The sequence below is a fragment of the Mobula birostris genome, chromosome 5 (assembly GCF_030028105.1).
Source record: "Mobula birostris isolate sMobBir1 chromosome 5, sMobBir1.hap1, whole genome shotgun sequence".
NCBI classification, from domain to species: domain Eukaryota; kingdom Metazoa; phylum Chordata; class Chondrichthyes; order Myliobatiformes; family Myliobatidae; genus Mobula; species Mobula birostris.
This window is the reverse complement of record NC_092374.1, coordinates 38,406,553-38,429,677: the sequence shown is the minus strand read 5'-3', so window position 1 is coordinate 38,429,677 and position 23,125 is coordinate 38,406,553. Positions and strand designations below refer to the sequence as shown.

Below are 23,125 nucleotides of genomic sequence, written 5' to 3'. Positions count from 1 at the left end.
GGCTGGGAGTTAGCAGAAAAGAAACTATAGACCTGTTAGCCTGACATCAGTGGTCGGGATGTTGTTGGAATTGCTTGTTAGGAATGAGATTACGGAGTACCTGGAGGCACATAGCAAGATAGGCCAAAGCCAGCATGGTTTCCTGAAAGGAAAATTCTGCCTGACAAACCAACTGCAATTTTTTGAGGAAATTAGAAGTAGGGTAGACAAAGGAGATGCAGTAAACGTGGTGTACTTGGATTTTCAGAAGGCCTTTGACAAGGTGCCGCACATGAGGTTGCTTAGCAAGATAAGAGCCCATGGAATTACAGGGAAGTTGCTAGCGTAGGTGGAGCATTGGCTGGTTGGCAGAAGACATTGCTAGCTGGTGTGGTTTTCTTTCAGCCAGATGGCAGAGCAGAAAACAACAATCAACCAACGTCAGTCAGAGTCAGAATGGAAACAGGTATGCTCACTGGGCTCTTTCGCCTTGAAGCTCTGTCCTTATGGTACACGTGCAGTCAAATCATCAATAGTTCAGAGGAATAAACTTGGGCGATAAAGGGGCAGAGATAAAGTGCCATCAAACGGGGTCATTAATCCTCCTGGTAAAGCGACCTTGAGCAATGGAACAATTCACCCGGTCCAGCACAGGGACCTAACAACGGGAATGATTGAATCACTCTGCTCACCATGCAGATCTTCACCTGAGTGAAAGGAGAAGGAGCTCCTGAATACGGTGGATGTGGGCGAATCTCAGACAGGAATACAGTAGCGGGCAATATTACAGTCCAGGGAACAGACAGAATTTCTGTCAGTATTTCATACATCCTGACATGGGAAATGCCTCCATCAGCCGGTGAGAGAAACAGATGTTTTCTCTTTTGCAAGGCCAGTGGTGAATGCTCACTCTGAACAGAAATGTGGCCTCCACTTATTGTGAACTCACTGGAGCATCACAAGGTGGGTTAACTGAATGAGTCTCCTGGCACACATGGAGCAGGTTATTTTTTTTCCAGATCTGTTGGAAAATTGCATGCAACACATTTACAGCATCACCTTTTAAAGTTTTAAACAATTCAACTGGACTCCTGTCACATCCTGCAGCCTTATTATTGGCAATGTTTTCTATTGCCCATTTGAATTCACTTTCCAGAATGTCTGGCTCTAGATTGACGAGGGAGTCTTCACTGTTGGGATCGTTCTGCAATTCTTCTGTGTGGTCCTGCCAACTCCTTTTGATGTCTTCTGTTTCTGTAAGGTGTGAGGGGATCCTGAAGTACCCCTATTAACTGTGTTTTGGAAAAGAGAGAGAGAGAGAGAGAGACAAAGATTAACAGTTGGAATGTCACTTTAAGGCACTGGAAGGAACTTTGGATTTCTACTGAGTTTGGAGTTGGAGACAGCACCGAGCAGCTCGTAAGTTGCTATGGTGACCGAAGGCGGTGTTATTTAATGGACACTCGATGTTAATGATTTTTGGCAGGTTGTTGATACATCTTCAAGGATTTTTGCATGCTTGTGCATTTCTTCACAGACAATGGAAGGAGGGAGTATTTGAGTGACAGTTGATGCTCAGTACGGTGAGATAAATAGGAGGTCAGATGATACAGACCTCAGACACATGATCTGGACACTAAATGAGCATTGTTGTGCCTGCAGAAAAGGTGGGTTTTGGAGGATCGATCAGGCGGATCGATCCAATCGTTCTTGCAGTGGAAGGAGGGAAAAGGGGTTGACCGATGGGGAGTTGTCCACATGTCCACCCTCGCCTGGGGGATAGCTCCACCACAGAAAACCGGTCCCCTTTGTTAAAGTCACAGTTGGTGACTTTGAAAGTATTTCGGAGGACGACGAGAAGATCAACGGCATCAGCTCACCTGAAGACTCAAATCTCTCCCTCTCTCTCTCTCTCACTCCATCACTACTCAACTCAATATCATGAACTGAACTGAACTTTACCTATCATCGTAAGACTGTATCTTTTTACCCCTAAACTTATAGAAGCTTGGTTTTTCATACATATATTTCCACACTGACTGATATACTTATGTATATGATCATTGCTAACTTGTTTGATTTATCTACATTTATATTACTGTATTGTGTAGTTACTAATAAATATTATTAGTTTATAGCAATACTGGACTCCAAAGTGTTTTCCATCTCTGCTGGTTCTTTATTCTCGTCATGGGGTACGTGACAAAGGTCCTTCCCTTCTTTGTCTTTTCCTATACTCATTTACATGAAATGTTCCTTTGATTTCAACAATCTTCTTCAACTGAACTCTTGTTTTTTTTCCAATTCTGTTGGCTTCTTCAGCTTCAATGCATTGCTCCTTCGTGAACATTGCGTTCAGTTGAAGATATTTGTTCCAATCTCCATTTACTCCCTGGAATGTAGGAGAGTAAGCAGTGACCTCACAAAAGTGGTTTAAGTTATGACGTATCACTCTTTTATTGACGTAGTGGGAAATTGTGTACAAGGCAAGTTACAGCAGTGGTTTGCCATTGCCTTCTGCCAGCTGAGTTTGTTTTTTTTAAAAAAAGAGATCACCAGCTCTTAACCAGGGGAGCCGGTTGGATTTGAACTCGGGACGTCCTGCCCCACAGTCCAGCACTGATGCCACTACGCCACCAGCTGGGTCTATGCCAGTATATCTACAACACATTACATACCCTTCGGCCCACAATGTTGTGCCAACCATGTAACCCACTCTAGAAACTGCCTAGAATTACCCAACCACATAGCCCTCTATTTTTCTAGGCTCCATGTACCAAGCTAAGAATCTGTTAGAATACCCTATTGTATTCGCCTCTACCACCGTCACTGGCAGTGCATTCTACACATCCACCACTCTTTGTGTAAAAAAAACTTACCTCTGACATCTCCCATGCAACGACTTCCGAGCACTTTAGAACCATGCCACCTCGTGTTAGCCATTTCCGTCCTGGGAAAGAGCCTGTGACTATCCACACAACCAATTACTCTCATCATCTTATACACCTGATGAATTCCCTGCATGATTTTCTCCAGGCTGAATAGCATGATGAGCTCACTGTGGTTTTGACATTCCCCAGGGATCTGGACTAAGGTGGTTGAAGTCCTTCTTCCCTGCTCTTTTCAATGTTTTGGGTCATTTTCACTAATTTAAAAGGACGGTGCCTCAGACAGCTGGGTTGTTGCAATGCACTTCTAAGGTCTGGCAGCAGACTAGCGAGTGAATCTTTGATGGAGCAGAGTCAGAAACCAAAGAGTTGCCAGCCTGAGTCAGGGCTATGGGGCTCCAGAAAGAGATGGGGCCTAGAGTTTACAAGGAGGAGAATGAGGAATCAGACCAGCAGGATGTGGCTACAAGTGAAAGATTAGAAGCATTTGGAAACTGGATGATCGAAAAAGAATTTGGTTAATTTCTGCAAAATACTGTTGGAAATCAACAGACCAGGCGGCAAATGTGAAGAGGAATAAATGGACAACGTTTAGGCCAAGCCCCTTCAGCATGCCTGGACTGTGTACTCCTCTGCTTAGTTGCTGCCTGAACTGCAGAGTTCCTTCAGCATTTTGTGTGCATGTATCTACATTTCCAGCAACAGCAGAATCCCTTGTGTTTTATATCTGCATTGGTAAAAAGGTTCTACTTTGGCATTAGACACGCGGAAAGTTTGCTGATATTAAGTGTATTGTTTATGGGAGCTGCTTTCTACATTAAAAGAGCTGCTGAGTTTTCTAGACCAAAAAACTGAGGTACGGACATGAAACCTTCTTGTTTTACGGCGGTTGATATCCAGCTTAATGGTGCATTACCGCAATGGACATGGAACCAATGGTTGCAGGAACTTTTAATGGCACCTTAATTACCCAGAAAGCTCTGCGCAACAATTATCGCCATCGCAGAAGCAGCGATCGAATGCGCAGGCGTCAGGGTTGCGATGTGCTCGAATAACGCGCATGCGCGAAGTACTCAAAGGCCTCGAGAAATTGGCTCCAGGTAAGAGATGGTTTGCGGGCGGACTTTTTCAACACCGAATTCGGGACAATTGCTGCGAGCTCCGAACAGCATAGCCCGTAATCCCGGGACAGACCTGTTCTCCTCCCTCTCTCTCAGCCCCACGATCCGTACACGGCCCCGGGGAGCTTCAGGCTGATGAGGGAATGGGAAATGATGGATCTTTCAGACAGAGCTGAGCGCCAGCTGTCTAACTACAAGGATTAGGAACTCGGAGAAAGGGAACAAAATCTTTTACATCAGCTGTTAAGAAAATCACCTTTGTTGTACCAATCACAAACGAGAAAATCTGCAGATGTTGGAAATCCAAGCAACATACACAAAATGCTGGAGGAACTCAGCATTAGTGCTCTTTTTCCATAGATCATTAGCACGAAGGGAGACCAATCTGTATGCTCTCTCTGTCACTCTCTCGCTACGTCTGTCGACCCTCCCTCCCTCCCACCCTCTCCCTCTCCAAAAAGTCGATTTCCGGGATATTGTATATAATTTGCAGCCATCAGGGAGTCACTATCAATATGCGGGAGACTCCCAGAACTTCAGGGAGAGGTGGGATGTCTGACTTAATGATATCAAACACCTTTGTCCTGGGCAACAAGTAGTGTGCACATCACAAATGTGCCGGACTCCAATGAGACAGACTACTGCCCTTCCCTTCATATTCATTGGCATTGCCATCACTGCCAGTCACCTGGGGGAGGGTTCAGGGGGAATATTTATGTACAATACAGAAACCTGTGTGTATTGTGGCAATGAAAAAGTTGCTGGAGAATTTGCAAGTGGGAGGAAGTGGAGTGATATTTGGAAATCTGACTTTAAAGCATCATTTAGCAAGCAGATCAGATATAGTCAGTGTGCAAAAGCTGGAGTGAGAAAATCCTTCATAACCCTCTACAGGCCTGCTACATAGGTTGTGTGAGCGTGCAGTTGAATGATCAAACCCAGAGAATATCAAAGTTCTTATCAACAGTGATTTGCTAGCTGTTAAAATAAGTACCTCTCTCTTTAAAATTCATGTGCACGTTGTTGTCATTGGGTAAAAATTGCACAGCACAAGATTTTTCGGCACACCCGTCATTACAAATTGGAGGGGATATTGGTGGGAAAGTGGGGAGACTTCCAGTGTCTCTGACACCCTAACCTACAAGATGTGCATCCAGCTGCAGCTTGTAATCCTGCACATTAGGGAGTTGGAGCTGGAAATGGATGAATTCCAGATCATTTGGGAGTCAAAGGGGGTGATAGATATGACATGAAGAGAGGTGAGTTGCACCCAAGGTGCAGGACACAGGAAATGGTGAGAGTCAGGAAGGGGAATGAGGTTAAATAGCCATCGCAGAGTACTCCTGTAGCTATCCCACACAACAACAGCTAGACCACTTTAGAAACTGTTAGCGAGGTTATCTAGCAGAGGAATGTCAAAGGGCCGATAGGGGATGTGTTAGGGAATTAAAACTAGCAGAGGTCTGATATCCTCGTGGTAAGGCTTTCTAGTGCTGGTGTGCGGTGGGGGCGGGGGGAGGTGTGGAGGTGGTTAAACTAAAGTTGCAGGAGGGATTGGAGTCAGAATACCAGAACAGATAGTGGAGAGGGTGAATTGAAATGACTTGTATCCTTCATATACATGAGGAATAGAAATCTTTACATTACTTCTCCATCTAAATATGCAATGTGTAATTTCTAGTAGATTTATAATAAATAGTACATAGGAAGGTCATTATAACATAGAAGAACAATTGTATCAGCATGAATTAATCAATCTGATGGGCTGGTGGAAGAAGCTGTCCAGGAGCCTGTTGGTCCTGGTTTTTATGCTGTGGTACCGCTTCCCGGATGGTAGCAGCTGGAACAGTTTGTGGTTGGGGTGACTCGGGTCCCCAATGATCCTTTGGGCCTTTTTTCGCACCTGTCTTTGTGAATGTCCTGAATAGTGGGAAGTTCACATCTACAGATGGGTTGGGCTGTCCGCACCACTCTCTGCAGAGTCTTGCGATTGAGGGAAGTACAGTTCCCATACCAGGCAGTGATGCAGCCGGTCAGGATGCTCTCAATTGTGCCCCTGTAGAAAGTTCTTAGGATTTGGGACCCATACCAAACTTCTTCAACCTTCTGAGGTGAAAGAGGCGCATAGCCACGTGAGTTCCTCGGTGATGTTTATGCCGAGAAACTTAAAGCTGTTCACTCTCTCAACCCCAGGTCCATTGGTGTCAATAGGGATTAGCCTGTCTCCAATCCTTCAGTAGTCCACAACCAGTTCCCTTGTTTTTGTGACATTGAGGGAGAGGTTGCTTTCTTGACACCCAGTCAGATGTTGATCAGACAAAGTCAGCAATCTGAAGGTTGAGCATGGTGCGATGAATGTGCTGAGCTGTGTATATCACAATGCAGGAAGCATCATAGAAAAGCCAGATGAGCTCAGGGCATGGAATCATGATATTCTCACCATTACTGGGACTTGGTTGCACCCAACAGTCTGAGGGATTTAGAGGAACAAATTTGTAGAGAGATTGCAGACTATGCCAAGAAACAAATGTTGATATAGTAAGTGATTTTAACTTTGCAAATATTGACTGGGTCTCCCATACTGTAAAAGGACTAGCTGGGGTAGAGTCTGTCAAATGTGTCCTTAATCAGCATGTAGAATTCCCAATGTAGAAGTGTGCAGTAAGAGATTAGGAAACGATCCAGGACTAGTGACAGAAATTAGTGTATGGGAACACTTTGTATCCAGTGATCATAATGCCATAAGATTCAAACTGAATATGGAAAGAGAGAGGTCTGGAACAGAGGTTGAGATTCTAACTTGGAGAAAGGTCGATTTTGATGTTATCAGAAAGGATTTGACAAGCGTGAATTGGGACAGGATGTTTTCTAGCAAAGGAGTACTTGGTAAATGGGTGTCCTTCAGAAGTGTAATTTTGAGTGTGTAGAGTTCGTATGAGCCTGCCAAAATAAAAGTTGAAAGGTAACTGGTGCAGGGAACCTTGGTTTTCAAGAGATATTGAGGCCCCGGATATTTTGTTCCAACAAACGCCTCAGACTGTTGGGTGCAACCAAGACTCATTAATGACTACAAATCATAATTCAATGCCCTGAGCATATCTGATTATTTTTTTTAGAAACATAGAAAACTTACAGCACAACACAGGCCCTTCAGCCCACAAAGTTGTGCTGAACATGTCCCTGCCTTATAAGTTATTAGACCCACCCCACATAGCCCTCAATTTTTCTAAGTTCCATGTACCTATACAGAAGTCTCTTAAAAGACCCTATTGTATCTGCCTCCACCACTGGTGCCGGCAGCCCATTCCATACACTCACCACTCTCTGAGTAAAAAACTTACCCCTGACATCACCTCTGTACCGACTCCCAAGCACCTTAAACCTGTGCCCTCTTGTGGCAACCATTTTAGTCCTGGGAAGAAGCCTCCGACTATCCATGCGACCAATGCCTCTTATCATCTTATATGCCTCTATCAGGTCACATCTCATCCTCTGTCACTCCAAGGAGAAAAGGTCAAGTTCACTCCACCTGTTTTCATAAGGCATGCTCCCCAATCCAGGCAACATCCTTGTAAATCTCCTCTGCACCCTTTCTATGGCTTCCACATCCTTCCTGTAGTGAGGCGACCAGAACTGAGCACAGTACTCCGAGTGGGGTCTGACCACGGTCCTCTAAAGCTGCAACATTACCTCTCGGCTCCTAAGTTCAATTCCACGATTAACGAAGGCCAATACACCGCATGCCTTCTTAACCACAGCGTCAACCTGTGCCACTGCTTTGTGCGTCCTATGGACTCGGACTCCACACTGCCAAGAGTCTTACCATTAATACTATATTCTACCATCATATTTGTCCTACCAAAATGAACTACTTCACACTTATCTGGGTTGAACTCCATCTGCCACTTACTCAGCCCAGTTTTGCATCTTATCAATGTCCCTCTGTGACCTCTGACAGCCCTCCACACTATTCACAACACCTCCAACCTTTGTGTCATCAGCAAACATACTGACCCATCCCTCCACTTCCTCATCCAGGTCATTTATAAAAATCACGAAGAGTAAGGGTCCCAGAAAGATCCCTGAGGCACACCACTGTTCACCGACCTCCATGCAGAATATGACCAGTCTACAACCACTCTTTGCCTTCTGTGGGCAAGCCACAAAGCAATGTCCCCTTGGATCCCATGCCTCTGTACTTTCTCAATAGGCCTTGCATGGGGTACCTTATGAAATGCCTTGCTAAGATCCATACACACTACATCTACTGCTCTTCCTTCATCAATGTGTTTAGTCACATCCTCAAAAAATTCAGTCAGGCTCATAAGGCACGACCTGCCTTTGACAAAGCCATGCTGAATATTCCTAATCATATTATACCTCTCCAAATGTTCATAAATCCTGCCTCTCAGGGTCTTCTCCATCAACTTACCAACCACTGAAGTAAGATTCACTGGTCTATAATTTCCTGGGCTATCCCTACTCCCTCCCTTGAATAAAAGAACAACATCCGCAACCCTCCAATCCTCTGGAACCTCTCCCATCCCCACTAATGATTCAAAGATCATCGCCAGAGGCTCAGCAATCTCCTCCCTCGCCTCCCACAGTAGCCTGGGGTACATCTCATCCGGTCCCGGCGACTTATCCAACGTGATAGTTTCCAAAAGCTCCAGCACATCCTCTTTCGTAATATGTACATGCTCAAGCTTTTCAGTCTGCTGCAAATTTGCACTACAATCTCCGAGATCCTTTTCCATAGTGAATACTGAAGTAAAGTATTCATTAAGTACCCATGCTATTTCCTCCAGTTCCATACACACTTTCCCACTGTCATATTTGATAGGTCCTATCCTTTCACATCTTATCCTCGTGCTCTTCACATACTTGTAGAATGCCTTGGGGTTTTCCTTATTCCTGCCCGCCAAGGCCTTCTTATGGCCCCTTCTGGCTCTCCTAATTTCCTTCTTAAGCTCCTTCCTATTAGCCTTATAATTCTCTAAATCCCTAACATTACCTAACTCTCTGAACCTTTTGACTAGATTTATTACAGCCTTTGTACACCACGGTTCCTGTACCCTACCATAACTTCCCTGTCTCATTGGAACATACCTATGCAGAACTCCTCACAAATATCCCCTGTACATTTGCCACATTTCTTCCGTACTTTTCCCTGAGGACATCTGTTCCCAATTTAAGCTTCCAATTTCCTGCCTGATAGCCTCATATTTCCCCTTACTCCAATTAAACGCTTTTCTAACTTGTCTGTTCCTATCTCTCTCCAATGCTATTGTAAAGGAGCTAGAATTATGATCATTATCTCCAAAATGCTCCCCCACTGTGGGATCTGACACCTGATCAGGTTCATTTCCCAATACCAAATCAAGTACAGCCTCTCCTCTTGTAGGCTTATCTACATATTGTGTTAAGAAACCTTCCTGAATACACCTAACAAACTCCACCCCATCTAAACCCCTTGCTGTAGGGAGATGCCAATCGATATTTGGGAAATTAAAATCTCCCATCACGACAACTGTTATTATTACACCTTTCCAGGATCTGTTTCCCTATCTGCTCCTCGATATCCCTGTTACTATTGGGTGACCTATAAAGAACACCCAGTAAAGTTATTGACCCCTTCCTGTTCCTAACCTCCACCCACAGAGATTCCGTAGACAATCCCTCCATGACGTCCACCTTTTCTGCAGCCGTGACACTATCTCTGATTAACAGTGCCGCGCCCCTACGTCTGTTGCCTCCCTCCCTGACCTTTCTAAAACATCGAAAACCCGGCACTTGAAGTAACCAGTCCGGTCCCTGAGCCATCCAAGTCTCTGTACTGGCCACCACATCATACCTCCAAGGACATGGCAGACCAATTGAATAACTACTTTGGTTCTGTCTTCACTAAGGAGGACATAAATAATCTTCCGGAAATAGTAAGGGACAGAGGGTCTAATGAGATGGAGGAACTGAAGAAAATACATGTTAGTAGGGAAGTGGTGTTAGGTAAATTGAAGGGATTAAAGACAGATAAATCCCCAGGGCCAGATGGTCTGCATCCCAGAGTGCTTAAGGAAGTAGCCCAAGAAATAGTGGATGCATTAGTGATAATTTTTCAAAACTCTTTAGATTCTGGACTAGTTCCTGAGGATTGGAGAGTGGCTAATGTAACCCCACTTTTTAAAAAAGGAGGGAGAGAGAAACCGGGGAATTATAGACCAGTTAGCCTAACATCAGTGGTGGGGAAAATGCTAGGGTCAGTTATCAAAGATGTGATAACAGCACATTTGGAAAGCGGTGAGATGATCGGACAAAGCATGGATTTGTGAAAGGAAAATCATGTCTGACGAATCTCATAGAATTTTTTGAGGATGTAACTAGTAGAGTGGATATGGGAGAACCAGTGGATGTGGTATATTTGGATTTTCAGAAGGCTTTTGACAAGGTCCCACACAGGAGATTAGTGTGCAAACTTAAGGCACACAGTATTGGGGGTAAGGTATTGATGTGGATAGAGAATTGGTTGGCAGACAGGAAGCAAAGAGTGGGAATAAACGGGACCTTTTCAGAATGGCAGGCAGTGACTACTGGGGTACCACAAGGCTCAGTGCTGGGACCCCAGTTGTTTACAATATATATTAATGACTTAGATGAGGGAATTAAATGTAGCATCTCCAAGTTGGCAGATGACACGAAGCTGGGCGGCAGTGTTAGCTGTGAGGAGGATGCTAAGAGGATGCAGGGTGACTTGGATAGGTTAGGTGAGTGGGCAAATTCATAGCAGATGCAATTTAACGTGGATAAATGTGAAGTTATCCACTTTGGTGGCAAAAACAGGAAAACAGATTATTATCTGAATGGTGGCTGATTAGGAAAAGGGGAGGTGCAACAAGACCTGGGTGTCATTATACACCAGTCATTGAAAGTGGGCATGCAGGTACAGCAGGCAGTGAAAAAGGCAAATGGTATGCTGGCATTCATAGCAAAAGGATTTGAGTACAGGAGCAGGGAGGTACTACTGCAGTTGTACAAGGCCTTGGTGAGACCACACCTGGAGTATTGTGTGCAGTTTTGGTTCCCTAATCTGAGGAAAGGCTTTCTTGCCATAGAGCGAGTACAAAGAAGGTTTACCAGATTGATTCCTGGGATGGCAGAACTTTCATATGAGGAAAGACTGGATCGACTAGGCTTATACTCATTGGAATTTATAAGATTGAGGGGGATCTTATTGAAACGTATAAAATCCTAAAGGGATTGGACAGGCTAGATGCAGGAAGATTGTTCCCGATATTGGGGAAGTTCAGAACAAGGGGTCACAGTTTGAGGATAAAGGGGAAGCCTTTTAGGACCGAGATGAGGAAAAACTTCTTCACACAGAGAGTGGTGAATCTGTGGAATTCTCTGCTACAGGAAACAGTTGAGGCCAGTTCATTGGCTATATATAAGAGGGAGTTAGATATGGCCCTTGTGGCTAAAGGGATCGGGGATACGGAGGGAAGGCTGGTACAGGGTTCTGAGTTGGATGATCAGCCATGATCATACTGAATGGAGGTGCAGGCTTGAAGGGCCGAATGGCCTACTCCTGCATCTCTTTTCTATGTTTCTACTGATCCACGCTCTAAGCTCATCCGCTTTGTTCACAATACTCCTTGCGTTAATATAGACACATCTCAAACTGTCTGGCTGAGCGTGTCCCTCCTCTATCACTTGCCTATCCTCCCTCACACACTGACTCCAAAGTTTTCTGTATTTGTGAGCCAACCGCCTCTTCCCCAGTCTCTTCAGTTCGGTTCCCAACCCCAACAATTTCAGTTTAAACTCTTCCCCCGTAGCCTTAGCAAACCTCCCCGCCAGGATGTTGGTCCCCCTGGGATTCAAGTGCAACCCGTCCTTTTTGTACAGGTCACACCTGCCCCAAAAGAGGTCCCAGTGATCCAGAAATCTGAATCCCTGCTCCCTGCTCCAATCCCTCAGCCACACATTTATCCTCCACCTCATTCTATTCCTATACTGACTGTCACGTGGCACAGGCAGTAATTCCAAGATTACTACCTTTGCGGTCCTGCTTGTCAGATTCCTTCCTAACTCCCTGTAGTCTTGTTTCAGGACCTCTTCCCTTTTCCTACCTATGTCATTGGTACCAATATGTACCACGACCCCTGGCTGTTCTCCCTCCCACTGAAGGATATCACGGACGCGATCTGAAACATCCCGGACCCTAGCACCTGGGAGGCAAACTACTATCCGAGTTTCTTTCCTGCATCCACAGAATCGCCTGTCTGACCCCCTAACTACAGAGTTCCCTATCACTGTTGCCATCCTCTTCCTTTCCCTACCCTTCTGGGCCTCAGGGCCAGACTCTGTGCCAGAGGCGCGGCCACTGTTGCTTCCCCCAGGTAGGTCGTGCCCCCCTCCACTCATACTCAAACAGGAGTACTTATTGTCGAGGGGTACTCTCAAGTACCTGACTCTTCCCCTTCCCTCTCCAGACTGTGACCCACTGGTCTGTCTCCCGTGGCCCCGGTGTGACCACCTGCCTAAAACTCCTTTCTATCACCTCCTTGCTCTCCGTGACCAAACGAAGGTCATCAAGCTGCATCTCCAGTTCCCTAACTGGGTCCCTTAGGAGCTGCAGCTTGACACACTGGGTGCAGATATGGCTGTACGGGAGGCTGGGAAACTCCAGGACTTCCCACATCTGACACCGAGCACAGAAAACCGGCCTCATAAGCATACTACTTCCTTTCCTCAATAAACACAAATAAACCTACCTCATCTCGTTACAGCATAAGCCCGTTGAGCCAAAGCCCTATCACTCCGCTGCCCACTGGATATGGCAGTCTTTTTAAACTTTTCCTGCTGTACTGGCTGAGATCACACGCCTGAGCAGTCTTGCCCCTCTTTTACCCCGAGTAGTTAAACTGCCTTCACTCCAAAATTCCTTAGTCTTTCATCCACAGCCTTCTTGCTCCGAATCTGTTGTCTCCAGTTAGTTTCTAAAAACTTTCCAATAGTTTTTGTTCTATTATTTGCCCTCTCTTTGGCTTTTATGTTCGCTTTGACTTCTCATTTCAGCCATGGTTGTGTCCTCCTGCCTTTCCAATGCTTCCACTTCTTTGGGATGTATCTATCACTCACCTCCTGAATTGCTCCCAGAAACTCCAGCCATTGATGTTCCATCGTCATTCCTACCAGTCTCCCCTCCCAATCAAGTTTGGCCAGCTTCTCTGTCATAGGGACATGGAGAAGTTCCATGAAACAGGCCATTCAGCCCATCTAGACAAGGCCGAAAATATTTAAACTCTCTAATGCAACGTCCTGCACTGGGACCACAGCCCTCCATACCCCTACCGTCCAGGTACCTATCCAGACTTCTCTTAAATGGTGAAATTGAGCTGGTTTGAACCACTTGTGCTGGCATCTCATTCCACACTGTCACGACCATTTCAGTGAAGAGTTTCTCCGCATGTTCCCCTTAAATTTTCACCTTCCCCACTTACTCATGCCCTCTGGTTGTCGTCCCACCCCACCTCAGTGGAAAAAGCCTGCTTGCATTTACCCTATCTATAGCCTCATAATTGTATATACTTCAAACAAATCCTCAAAGCAATGTATAATTTCCTTGTTTATGCTTAGAGCCTTTTTTAGGTGTATAAGATGATGAGGGGCATTGATCATTTGGATAGCCAGAGGCTTTTTCCCAGGGCTGAAATGGCTAACACGAGGGGGCACAGTTTTAAGGTGCTTGAAAATGTGTCCCAAGGGGATATCAGGGGTAAGTTTTTCACACAGAGAGAGGTGGATGCATGGAATGGACTGCCAGCGGCAGTGGTAGAGGCAAATACAATAGGGTCTTTTAAGAGAATCTTAGGTACATGGAGCTTAGAAAAATAGAGGGCTATGTGTTAAGGAAATTCTAGGCAGTTTCTAGAGTAGGTTACATGGTTGGCACAATTTTGTGGGCTGAAGGGCCTGTAATACGTTGTGGGTTTCTATGTTCTATGTTAAACAGCGAAATAACATTGGGTGTTCTCCGATCCTTTGGTACCTCCCTTGTCGCCAAGGATGATTGAATTATCTCTGCTAGGGGCCCGACAATTTCTGCACTTACCTCCCGTAGGGTCCGAGGCAGCACCTAGTCATGCCCTGGAGATTTATCCACCCTACTCTGCTTCAGGATAGCAAACATCTCCTCTTTTTTAATCTGTACACAGTCCACGATGTTAATGCCGCTTTTCCACACTCCCATAGACCCCCTGTCCATCTCCTGTGTAAGTAGAGATGAAAAAAGTATTTAAGGCCTTCCCTGTCTGCTTTGGTTCCAAACATGGATTACCATTCTGGTCTTCCAGAGGACCAACTTCATGCTTGACAATACTTTTGCTCTTAATCTATCTCTAGAATTCCTTCATCATTTCTGTGAGGGCAATCATGCCTTCGTTTAGCCATCCTGATTTATTTCTTGTGTGTTCTCTTGCATTTCTTATACTCCATAAGAACCTGCCTGCCTATCCCTGTTACACAACTCAGTTTTGTGCTTCACCAGGGTCTCAATATCTCTTGAAAACCAAGGTTCCCTACAGTTTCTATCTTTACCTTTCATTCTGACAAGCACGTACCCGCTTTGTACTTACAAAATTTCACTTTGAATGCCTCCCATTTACCAAGCACACCTTTGCCATAAAGCAGCCTGTCCAATCCACAGTTGGCAGAGCGTAGTATCTTAATTCCAGGTGTTGATCCATGCCTCATGAACACATCTGCCTTTCCTACGCTGCGCCTTGTATTGAAGTATACAGGGCTCAGCATATTCACTGCACCATGCTCCACTTTTTCATTCCTGACTTTGAGGACTGAACAACAACTGTCTCCACCACCCCTCCACTATCTGTTCTGTTATTCAGGTTCTCTGACTGGAGGCCTGTGACTAGTGGTGTGCCACAGGGATCAGTGCTGGATCTGTTGTTGTGTGTCATCTATATCAGTAATCTGGATGACAGTGTGGTTAACTGGATCAGCAAATTTGTGGCTGACACCAAGACTGGGGGTGTAGTGGACAGTGAGGAAGACTATCATGGCTTGCAGTGCGATCTGGACCGGCTGGGAAAATGGTTTGAGAAATGGAAAATGGAATTTAATGCAGACAAGTGTGAGTTGTTGAACTTTGGTATGACCGACCAAGGGAGGTTTTTCACAGTGACTGGTCGGGTACGGAGGAGTGTTGTAAAAAGAAAGGGACCTGGGAGTTCAGTCCTTAATTCACTGAAAGTGGTATCACAGTTAGACAGGGACGGAAAGAAAGATTTCAGCCCATTGGCCTTCATGAACCAAAATACTGACAACAATAGATGGATGTTTTGTTGACTTGTAGAAGACATTGGCGAGGCCTAATTTTGAGCTTTGTGTGCAGTTGTGGTCACCTACCTACAAGAAAGATGTAAAAGAGGTTGGAAGAGTTCAGAGAAAATTCAGAAGGATGTTGGCAGGTCTGGAGGGATTGGGTTATAAGGAACGATTGAACAGGTCAGGACTTTATTCCTTGGAATGTAGAAGATTGAGGGGCGATTTCAGAATGGCAGGCAGTGACTAGTGGGGTACCGCAAGGCTCAGTGCGGGGACCCCAGTTGTTTACAATATATATTAATGACTTGGGTGAGGGAATTAAATGCAACATCTCCAAGTTTGCAGATGACACGAAGCTGGACGGCAGTGTTAGCTGTGAGGAGGATGCTAAGAGGATGCAGGGTGACTTGGATAGGTTGGGTGAGTGGGCAAGTTCATGGCAGATGCAATTTAATGTGGATAAATGTGAAGTTATCCACTTTGGTGGCAAAAATAGGAAAACAGATTATTATCTGAATGGTGGCCGATTAGGAAAAGGGGAGGTGCAACAAGACCTGGGTGTCATTATACACCAGTCATTGACAGTGGGCATGCAGGTACAGCAGGTGGTGAAAAAGGTAAATGGTATGCTGGCATTTATAGCAAGAGGATTCGAGTACAGGAGCAGGGAGGTACTACTGCAGTTGTACAAGGCCTTGGTGAGACCACACCTGGAGTATTGTGTGCAGTTTTGGTCCCCTAATTTGAGGAAAGACATCCTTGCCATAGAGGGAGTACAAAGAAGATTCACCAGATTGATTCCTGGGATGGCAGGACTTTCATATGAAGAAAGACTGGATGAACTAGGCTTGTACTCATTGGAATTTAGAAGATTGAGGGGGGATCTGATTGAAATGTATAAAATCCTAAAGGGATTGGACAGGCTAGATGCAGGAAGATTGTTGCCGATGTTGGGGAAGTCCAGAACGAGGGGCCACAGTTTGAGGATAAAGGGGAAGCCTTTTAGGACTGAGATTAGGGAAAACTTCTTCACACAGAGAGGGGTGAATCTGTGGAATTCTCTGCCACAGGAAACAGTTGAGGCCAGTTCATTGGCTATGTTTAAGAGGGAGTTAGATATGGCCCTCGTGGCTACGGGGATCAGGGGGTATGGAGGGAAGGCTGGTGCAGGGTTCTGAGTTGGATGATCAGCCATGATCATAATAAATGGCGGTGCAGGCTCGAAGGGCCGAATGGCCTACTCCTGCACCTATTTTCTATGTTTCTATGATTTGATTGTGATAGAGGGGCATAGATAAGTTAAATGCAAGCTGGCTTTCTCCACTGAGATTGGGTGGGACTACAACCAGAGGCCATGGGTTAAGGATGAAAGGTGAAACGTTAAGGGGAACATGAGGGGAAACTTCTTCACACAGACTGTCATCCAGGTGTGGAATGAGCAGCCAGCACAAATGGTGCATGCGAACTCGATTTCAACATTTAAAGGTTTGTAAAGGTACCTGGATGGTAGGGGTATGGGAGTGGGCAGTTTAAATAGTTCAGCACAAACTAGATGGCCCAAAGGGCCTCTTTCTGTGTTGTAATTTTCTATAACTGTGACAAGAACCTGAAATAATACAAAAATTCAAAAATAATACAAAGAAGTCCTTTTAACAGCTGTGCGGAGCAACCATTCATCTCAGCAGGAATTTTTTATATAGCGTTAAACTGTGGCACTTTAAGTTAATTATACATAAAAGAAAATCACAGCTGCACATCAAGAAACACTATTTGTGTGAGATTGTTTCAGTCACTGTGGGACCAAGCTCCCATGCTGCTCAGTAGGAACAGAGAATAATACCAATGGAGAGAGTCAAACTGAACCAGGGCACAAATTGGAGACAGCAGAAATGCCCCATTCTTATAGAGACAGGAAAAGCATCAGGGAATTGATGGTCATTCCAAATACCAGCACTGTGCCCAGTTACAAGATGATTTCTCTCTCCAACTTGGGTTGAACCTCACTGTAACAGTGTGATGCCACATCAAACCATGGCAACTCAAGTAATCTCATCTGAAATGTTGTCCTACACCCCTTGATGGATTTTGTAAATCTTTTTACAGGTTAAAAACGAGAAGGAATTTGTCTCCAGGAATCTCAAACACCGCACGCCAGTTTTGCTGCCTCTGTCTAGATATTTAAGTGGAGCAAAGGATTTAATCGACCATCCTGTGGACACACCAGTCACACTGGGCAGAGGCTGGTCACCTGCTGAATTTCTAGGAAAGGATTCACTCAGTCATCTGACCTAATGGCTCACCAGCGAGTTCACACTAGGAAGCGGCCATTCACCTGCTCGGACTGTGGGAAGGGATTCACTCGGTCATCCGACTTACAGAGTCATCAGCGAGTTCACACTGGGGAGAAGCCATTCACCTGCTCAGTCTGTGGGAAGAGATTCACTCAGTCATCCACCCTACAGAGTCATCAGCGAGTTCACACTGGGGAGAAGCCGTTCACCTGTTCTGTCTGTGGGAAGGGATTCACTCAGTCATCCACCCTACAGAGTCATCAGCGAGTTCACACTGGGGAGAAGCCATTCACCTGCTCAGAATGTGGGAAGGGATTCACAGTGTCATCCAACCTACAGAGTCACCAGCGAGTTCACACTGGGGAGAGGCCGTTCACCTGCTCAGACTGTGGGAAGGGATTCACTTGCTCATCTAATCTTAAGGTACATCAGCGAGTTCACACTGGAGAGAGGCCATTCACCTGCTCAGACTGTGGGAAAGGATTCACAGTGTCATCTGACCTACTGACCCACCAGCAAGTTCACACTGGGGAGAAGCCGTTCACCTGCTCGGTCTGTGGGAAGGGATTCACTCGGTCATCTGACCTACAGAGTCATCAGCGAGTTCACACTGGGGAGAAGCCGTTCAGCTGCTCAGTCTGTGGGAAGGGATTCACTCAGTCATCCAACCTACAGAGTCATCAGCGAGTTCACACTGGGGAGAAGCCGTTTACCTGCCCAGTCTGTGGGAAGGGATTCACTCAGTTATCCAACCTACAGAGCCATCAGCGAGTTCACACTGGGGAGAAGCCATTTACCTGCTCGGAATGTGGGAAGGGATTCACTCGATCAGACACCCTACAGAGGCACCAGCGACTTCACACTGGGGAGAGGCCATTCACCTGCTCAGACTGTGGGAAGGGATTCACTTGCTCATCTAAGCTTAAGGTACATCAGCGAGATCACACTGGAGAGAGGCCATTCACCTGCTCAGACTGTGGGAAGGGATTCAGTCAGTCATCTCAACTACTGACCCACCAGCGAGTTCACACTGGGGAGAAGTTGTTCTCCTGCTCAGAATGTGGGAAGGGATTCACTCAGTCATCCGACCTACGGAGTCATCAGCGAATTCACACTGGGGAGAAGCCATTCACCTGCTCAGTCTGTGGAAAGAGATTCACTCAATCATCCGCCCTACAGAGTCATCAGCGAGTTCACACTGGAGAGAGGCCGTTCACCTGCTCAGAATGTGGGAAAGGATTCACTCAGTCATCCCAACTACTGGCACACCAGTCAGTTCACAGTGGTGAGTGGCCGTTCACCTGCTCAGAATGTGGGAAAGGATTCACTAAGTCATCCCAACTACTGGCACACCAGTCAGTTCACAGTGGGGAGTGGCCGTTCACCTGCTCAGAATGTGGGAAAGGATTCGCTAAGTCATCCCAACTACTGACACACCAGTCAGTTCACACCGGGGAGAGGCCGTTCACCTGCTCAGACTGTGGGAAGGGATTCTCTCAGTTATCCCACCTGCAGAGTCATCAGCGAATTCACACTGGGGAGAAGCCTTTCTCCTGCTCAGAATGTGGGAAGAGATTCACTCAGTCATCCAACCTACAGAGTCATCAGCGAGTTCACACTGGGGAGAAGCCGTTCACCTGCTCAGAATGTGGGAAAGGATTCACTCAGTCATCTCAACTACTGGCACACCAGTCAGTTCACACAGGGAAGAGGCCGTTCAGCTGCTCAGTCTGTGAGAAGAAGTTCACTCAGTCATCCCACCTGCAGAGTCATCAGCGAGTTCACACTGGGGAGAAGCCATTCACCTGCTCAGAATGTGGGAAGAGATTCACTCGATCATCCACCCTACGGAGTCATCAGCGAGCTCACACTAGGGAGAAGCCATTCACCTGTTCGGAATGTGGGAAAGGATTCACTCAGTCATCCGACCTACGGAGTCATCAGCGAGTTCACACTTTGGAGAAGCCGTACACCTGCTCAGAGTGTGGGAAAGGATTTACTCAGTCATCCCAACTACTGGCACACCAGTCAGTTCACACCAGTCAATCATTATGAATCTCTAGGTTTCGTTTGCTGTGGACTGTCATTTTAAGAGAGAGATTAAGAAGGCGAATCAGTCTGACTGGCAGCTTGTTTACATCGCTCGCAGCTTGTTTAGTTTTAACCGAGGACACAGACACTCAGAGTCAGACAGAGATGAAAGAGGAAAAATGGAAGGATCGAAACAAGGGAACTGGTGGCCAAGAATCTATGTTTAGAACTTTCCTATGCCCACAAGGGTGGGTTACTTACCGATTCAGCATACATCGAATGTGTAGTTATCACCTCGTTTGATCCATAGGAGTGGATTGGATTTGGGGTATCCTGTGAAGACCACTTATGTGTTAACCCTTGCCTGGGTGTGGTGTGGTAATTCACTTGAAGACGATACCCGTTGTGACAAGGCACTTTCGGTGATAATTCGTATGTGGATTTGGAACGACGACGGACAAAATCTACAGTGACTGTTCTCTCATTTTACCACCATGGAACCAGTGGAATTCGACATAATTGCCTTCTCTCAACATTTACCCTGGATTACAAGTATCTCTCTCATCGCCTATTCTGTGGATGAACTGAACTTTCATACTTTACCATCTCAATACTCTTGCCTTATTTCCCCTGAGCTCAATAGTTTGGGAGTTATATTTACACACATATATATATACACGTAGCACTGTTAACTTTTGTTTATCTTGCTTAAATTACTATATTATAAGTAGATACTAATAAAGATAGTGGTTTTAACATCAAAACCAGACTTCAGGTGTAGACTATTGCTGCTGGTTCGTTTCTAAAGCGTTACGGTTCGTAACAAAATTGGGGCCTGCGCCCAGGATATGAACAAATTTGGGGGCACATTGATTAACTATCGATTTCATTGGGGAAATCATTTTTGATTTATTTATGTGTGGAAAATCAGTAGCAATGGATGTTGATAGATTTCTGGAAGCGCCAACCTCTGAGGCATTAGGGGACGCCAGAAGGATCGAGTTGTTGAGTATTGCTAAAAGGTTAAAACTTGCTAAGGTGAAAACGACAATGAGGAAGGCACAGATGCAGAGAATAATAGCTGAGCATTATGTATCTGAGGGTGTGTTTAAAGTGAAGGAGTTGGAGGTGTTTCCTGAAAGTAAACCTAGTGAGCTTGAGCTCCCGTACAAGTTAGAAAAATTAAAGATGGAGGCTGCGGAAAGGCAGAGGCAGTTTGAGGCTAGAGAGGCAGAAGCAGAGAGAAGAGGCAGAAAAACAGGAGGAAGCAGAAAGACAGAGGCTGTTCGAGCTGGAAAAGAAAGAGAGGTTGCAGCAAAGGGGTCTAGCGTTAGACTCTGGTGATAAGTTTGAGGCCAGTCAGGAAGTTAAATTGGTACCTCCATTTGGCGAGGCAGAGGGTGATAAATACTTACAGCATTTTGAGAAGTTTGCTCAGAGTTTAAAGTGGCCAAAAGAGGGTTGGTCTATTCTCTTACAAAGTGTAATTAAGGGGAAGGCTTAGCAAGCCCATTCTGCTTTGACAGTTGATGAAGCAGCTGATTATGACATAGTGAAACAGGTTGTGCTCAAAGCTTATGAGTTGGTCCCAGAAGCATACAGGCAAAAGTTTAGAAATTTAAAAATCTGTGAACCATACTTATATGGAATGATTCTCTTGGGGCACTAGATGGAGTAAGTCACAATTTGGCTTTGCTCTGTTCATTTTTCAATCTTTTTACTACCCTTTTACTATCTGTATTAAAGTGTTTATAACACTTTTATATGTTTGAACTTTGATTTTTAATCGCTGGAAATGAGTACCAGAGGGAAAAGGCATTAGCCGAAGGCAAGGAAGCTGGTAATGAAAATGGAAGGAGAGAAGGTGACTCTCAACAGCCTAAGTCTCAACTCACCTTGGAGGCTATGTCAAAGCTCCTGGATGATAAATTCGATACAAGATTTTCTAATTTGGAAGTATTGTTAAAGGAGATCGAAAAGTAGATTGGGAGCACTGCAGCAGGAGTGTGACAAACAACAACGGCAAACTTACAAACTTGATGAAGCTGGTAGACAGAGAGACCGCAAGCTAGATTTGCTGGAAAAGAAATTAACTTCGACCACTCAAACACTGCAACAATATAAAGCTAAGATTATCGAACCTGGTAAATCACAGTCGTAGAAAAAATTTGAGAATAATAGGACTCAGTGAAGACGTTGAGAGTGGTGACCTTACTGAATTTTTTTCTCAATTTTTAATGACGTGTTCGGCTCTGAAGTTTTTTCTACTTCCCCTATACTTGTTCGCACCCACCGGGCTTTAAGAGCAAAACCCGCTAAAGAACTGAAACCTTGACCTGTTATACTACAGTTCCACTATGCGCATAGCAAGGAGCATTTAATTCAAATTGCCCGTCAGAAAGGGGTTATTGAACACGGAGACCTCAAGTTTCGTTTGGTTGAAGATTACAGTCCTGAGGTAATGCAAGAAAGATTGCTTTTTAAACCGGTGATGTCCGAGCTCTATCAAAGAAAGTTCCAACCAGCCCTGGTATTTCCAGCTTGCCTAAGGGTTGTTCTGCCCGATGAATCACGTAGATGGTTTAAATCTATGGACGAAACACATCAATTCCTTGAGAATCAACGTTTGATCTCAGCTGTCTAATAAATTTACTGTCTTTTCATGTCTATTCATTTGCATTATAAGTTAATAACCAGTTCATAGATTTGGACTTTTAAAGTTTGAAGAATTTTGCCCTTGGTTTGATAATGCTCGTACTTTGTTTTGGAGTATGGATATTTATCATGCTTTTATGTTAAAGTTTCTTTTTTTTTTCTCCCTTTATTATTTTATTTTATTTTCAATTGTTTTTGAAAATAATTAAAAGTCTGATTTGGTGATAGATTTTTTTCTTGAAATATTAATAAGATTGTGTTCTGTTTCACTTTACAAGATCTTGCCTTTCAAAATGTTTTACAAATGGCTTTTTTTAAAAACTTTTTTTTGGTGTCTTTTTATGGCATTCTTTTCCCAATGTTTTGACTGTGGGTGGTGTTTTACATTCTCTTCAATTTTGGAGACTTCCCTTCAAGAGAGATGGGGGTAGGGAAGTGTCTAGATAGCCTTCTGACTGTCTATTGGCCAGTTTTTGGGCTTTTGTGGTTGGGGGGGTGGGGCTATTTTTAGTTTAGTTTTTTCCATCTGGGCTGATCTGAAACTACAAATATGTCTGAATTGTCATGACTTCCAGTTCCTCTTTAAACCTTTTTCCCTCTTCCTGATTCATGAGTTTCCTATGCAGTAAGGTTAACCCTTTACACACCATATGGTTTTTTCAAGTAGAATCGATGATATTATTAACTTTGTTTCATGGAATACGAATGGTTTGAATCATCTGATTAAATGAAGAAGATTGTTAAAGTTTTTCATAGATTGCTTAGATTATCTTTGCCCAGGAAACTCATGTAAGGAAGGAGGATAATGAGTGTTTTT

The 23,125-nt window shown here is 44.9% G+C and overlaps 1 protein-coding gene across 1 annotated transcript; it reads left to right on the top strand.

Moving 5' to 3' along the window:
- The first annotated feature begins 3,912 nt into the window (after nt 1-3,912).
- On the top strand, nt 3,913-22,417 carry LOC140197237 (uncharacterized). The gene is made up of 2 exons (XM_072257164.1): nt 3,913-3,967; nt 17,435-22,417. The coding sequence occupies exon 2, from the start codon at nt 17,623-17,625 to the stop codon at nt 19,675-19,677; it is 2,055 nt and encodes a 684-aa protein (XP_072113265.1). The 5' UTR covers nt 3,913-3,967; nt 17,435-17,622; the 3' UTR covers nt 19,678-22,417.
- Nucleotides 22,418-23,125: the final 708 nt, after the last annotated feature.

Excerpts from the sequence above, each read along its gene's own strand:
- LOC140197237 (XM_072257164.1), top strand. The coding sequence starts at position 17,623 with ATGGCTCACCAGCGAGTTCACACTAGGAAGCGGCCATTCACCTGCTCG.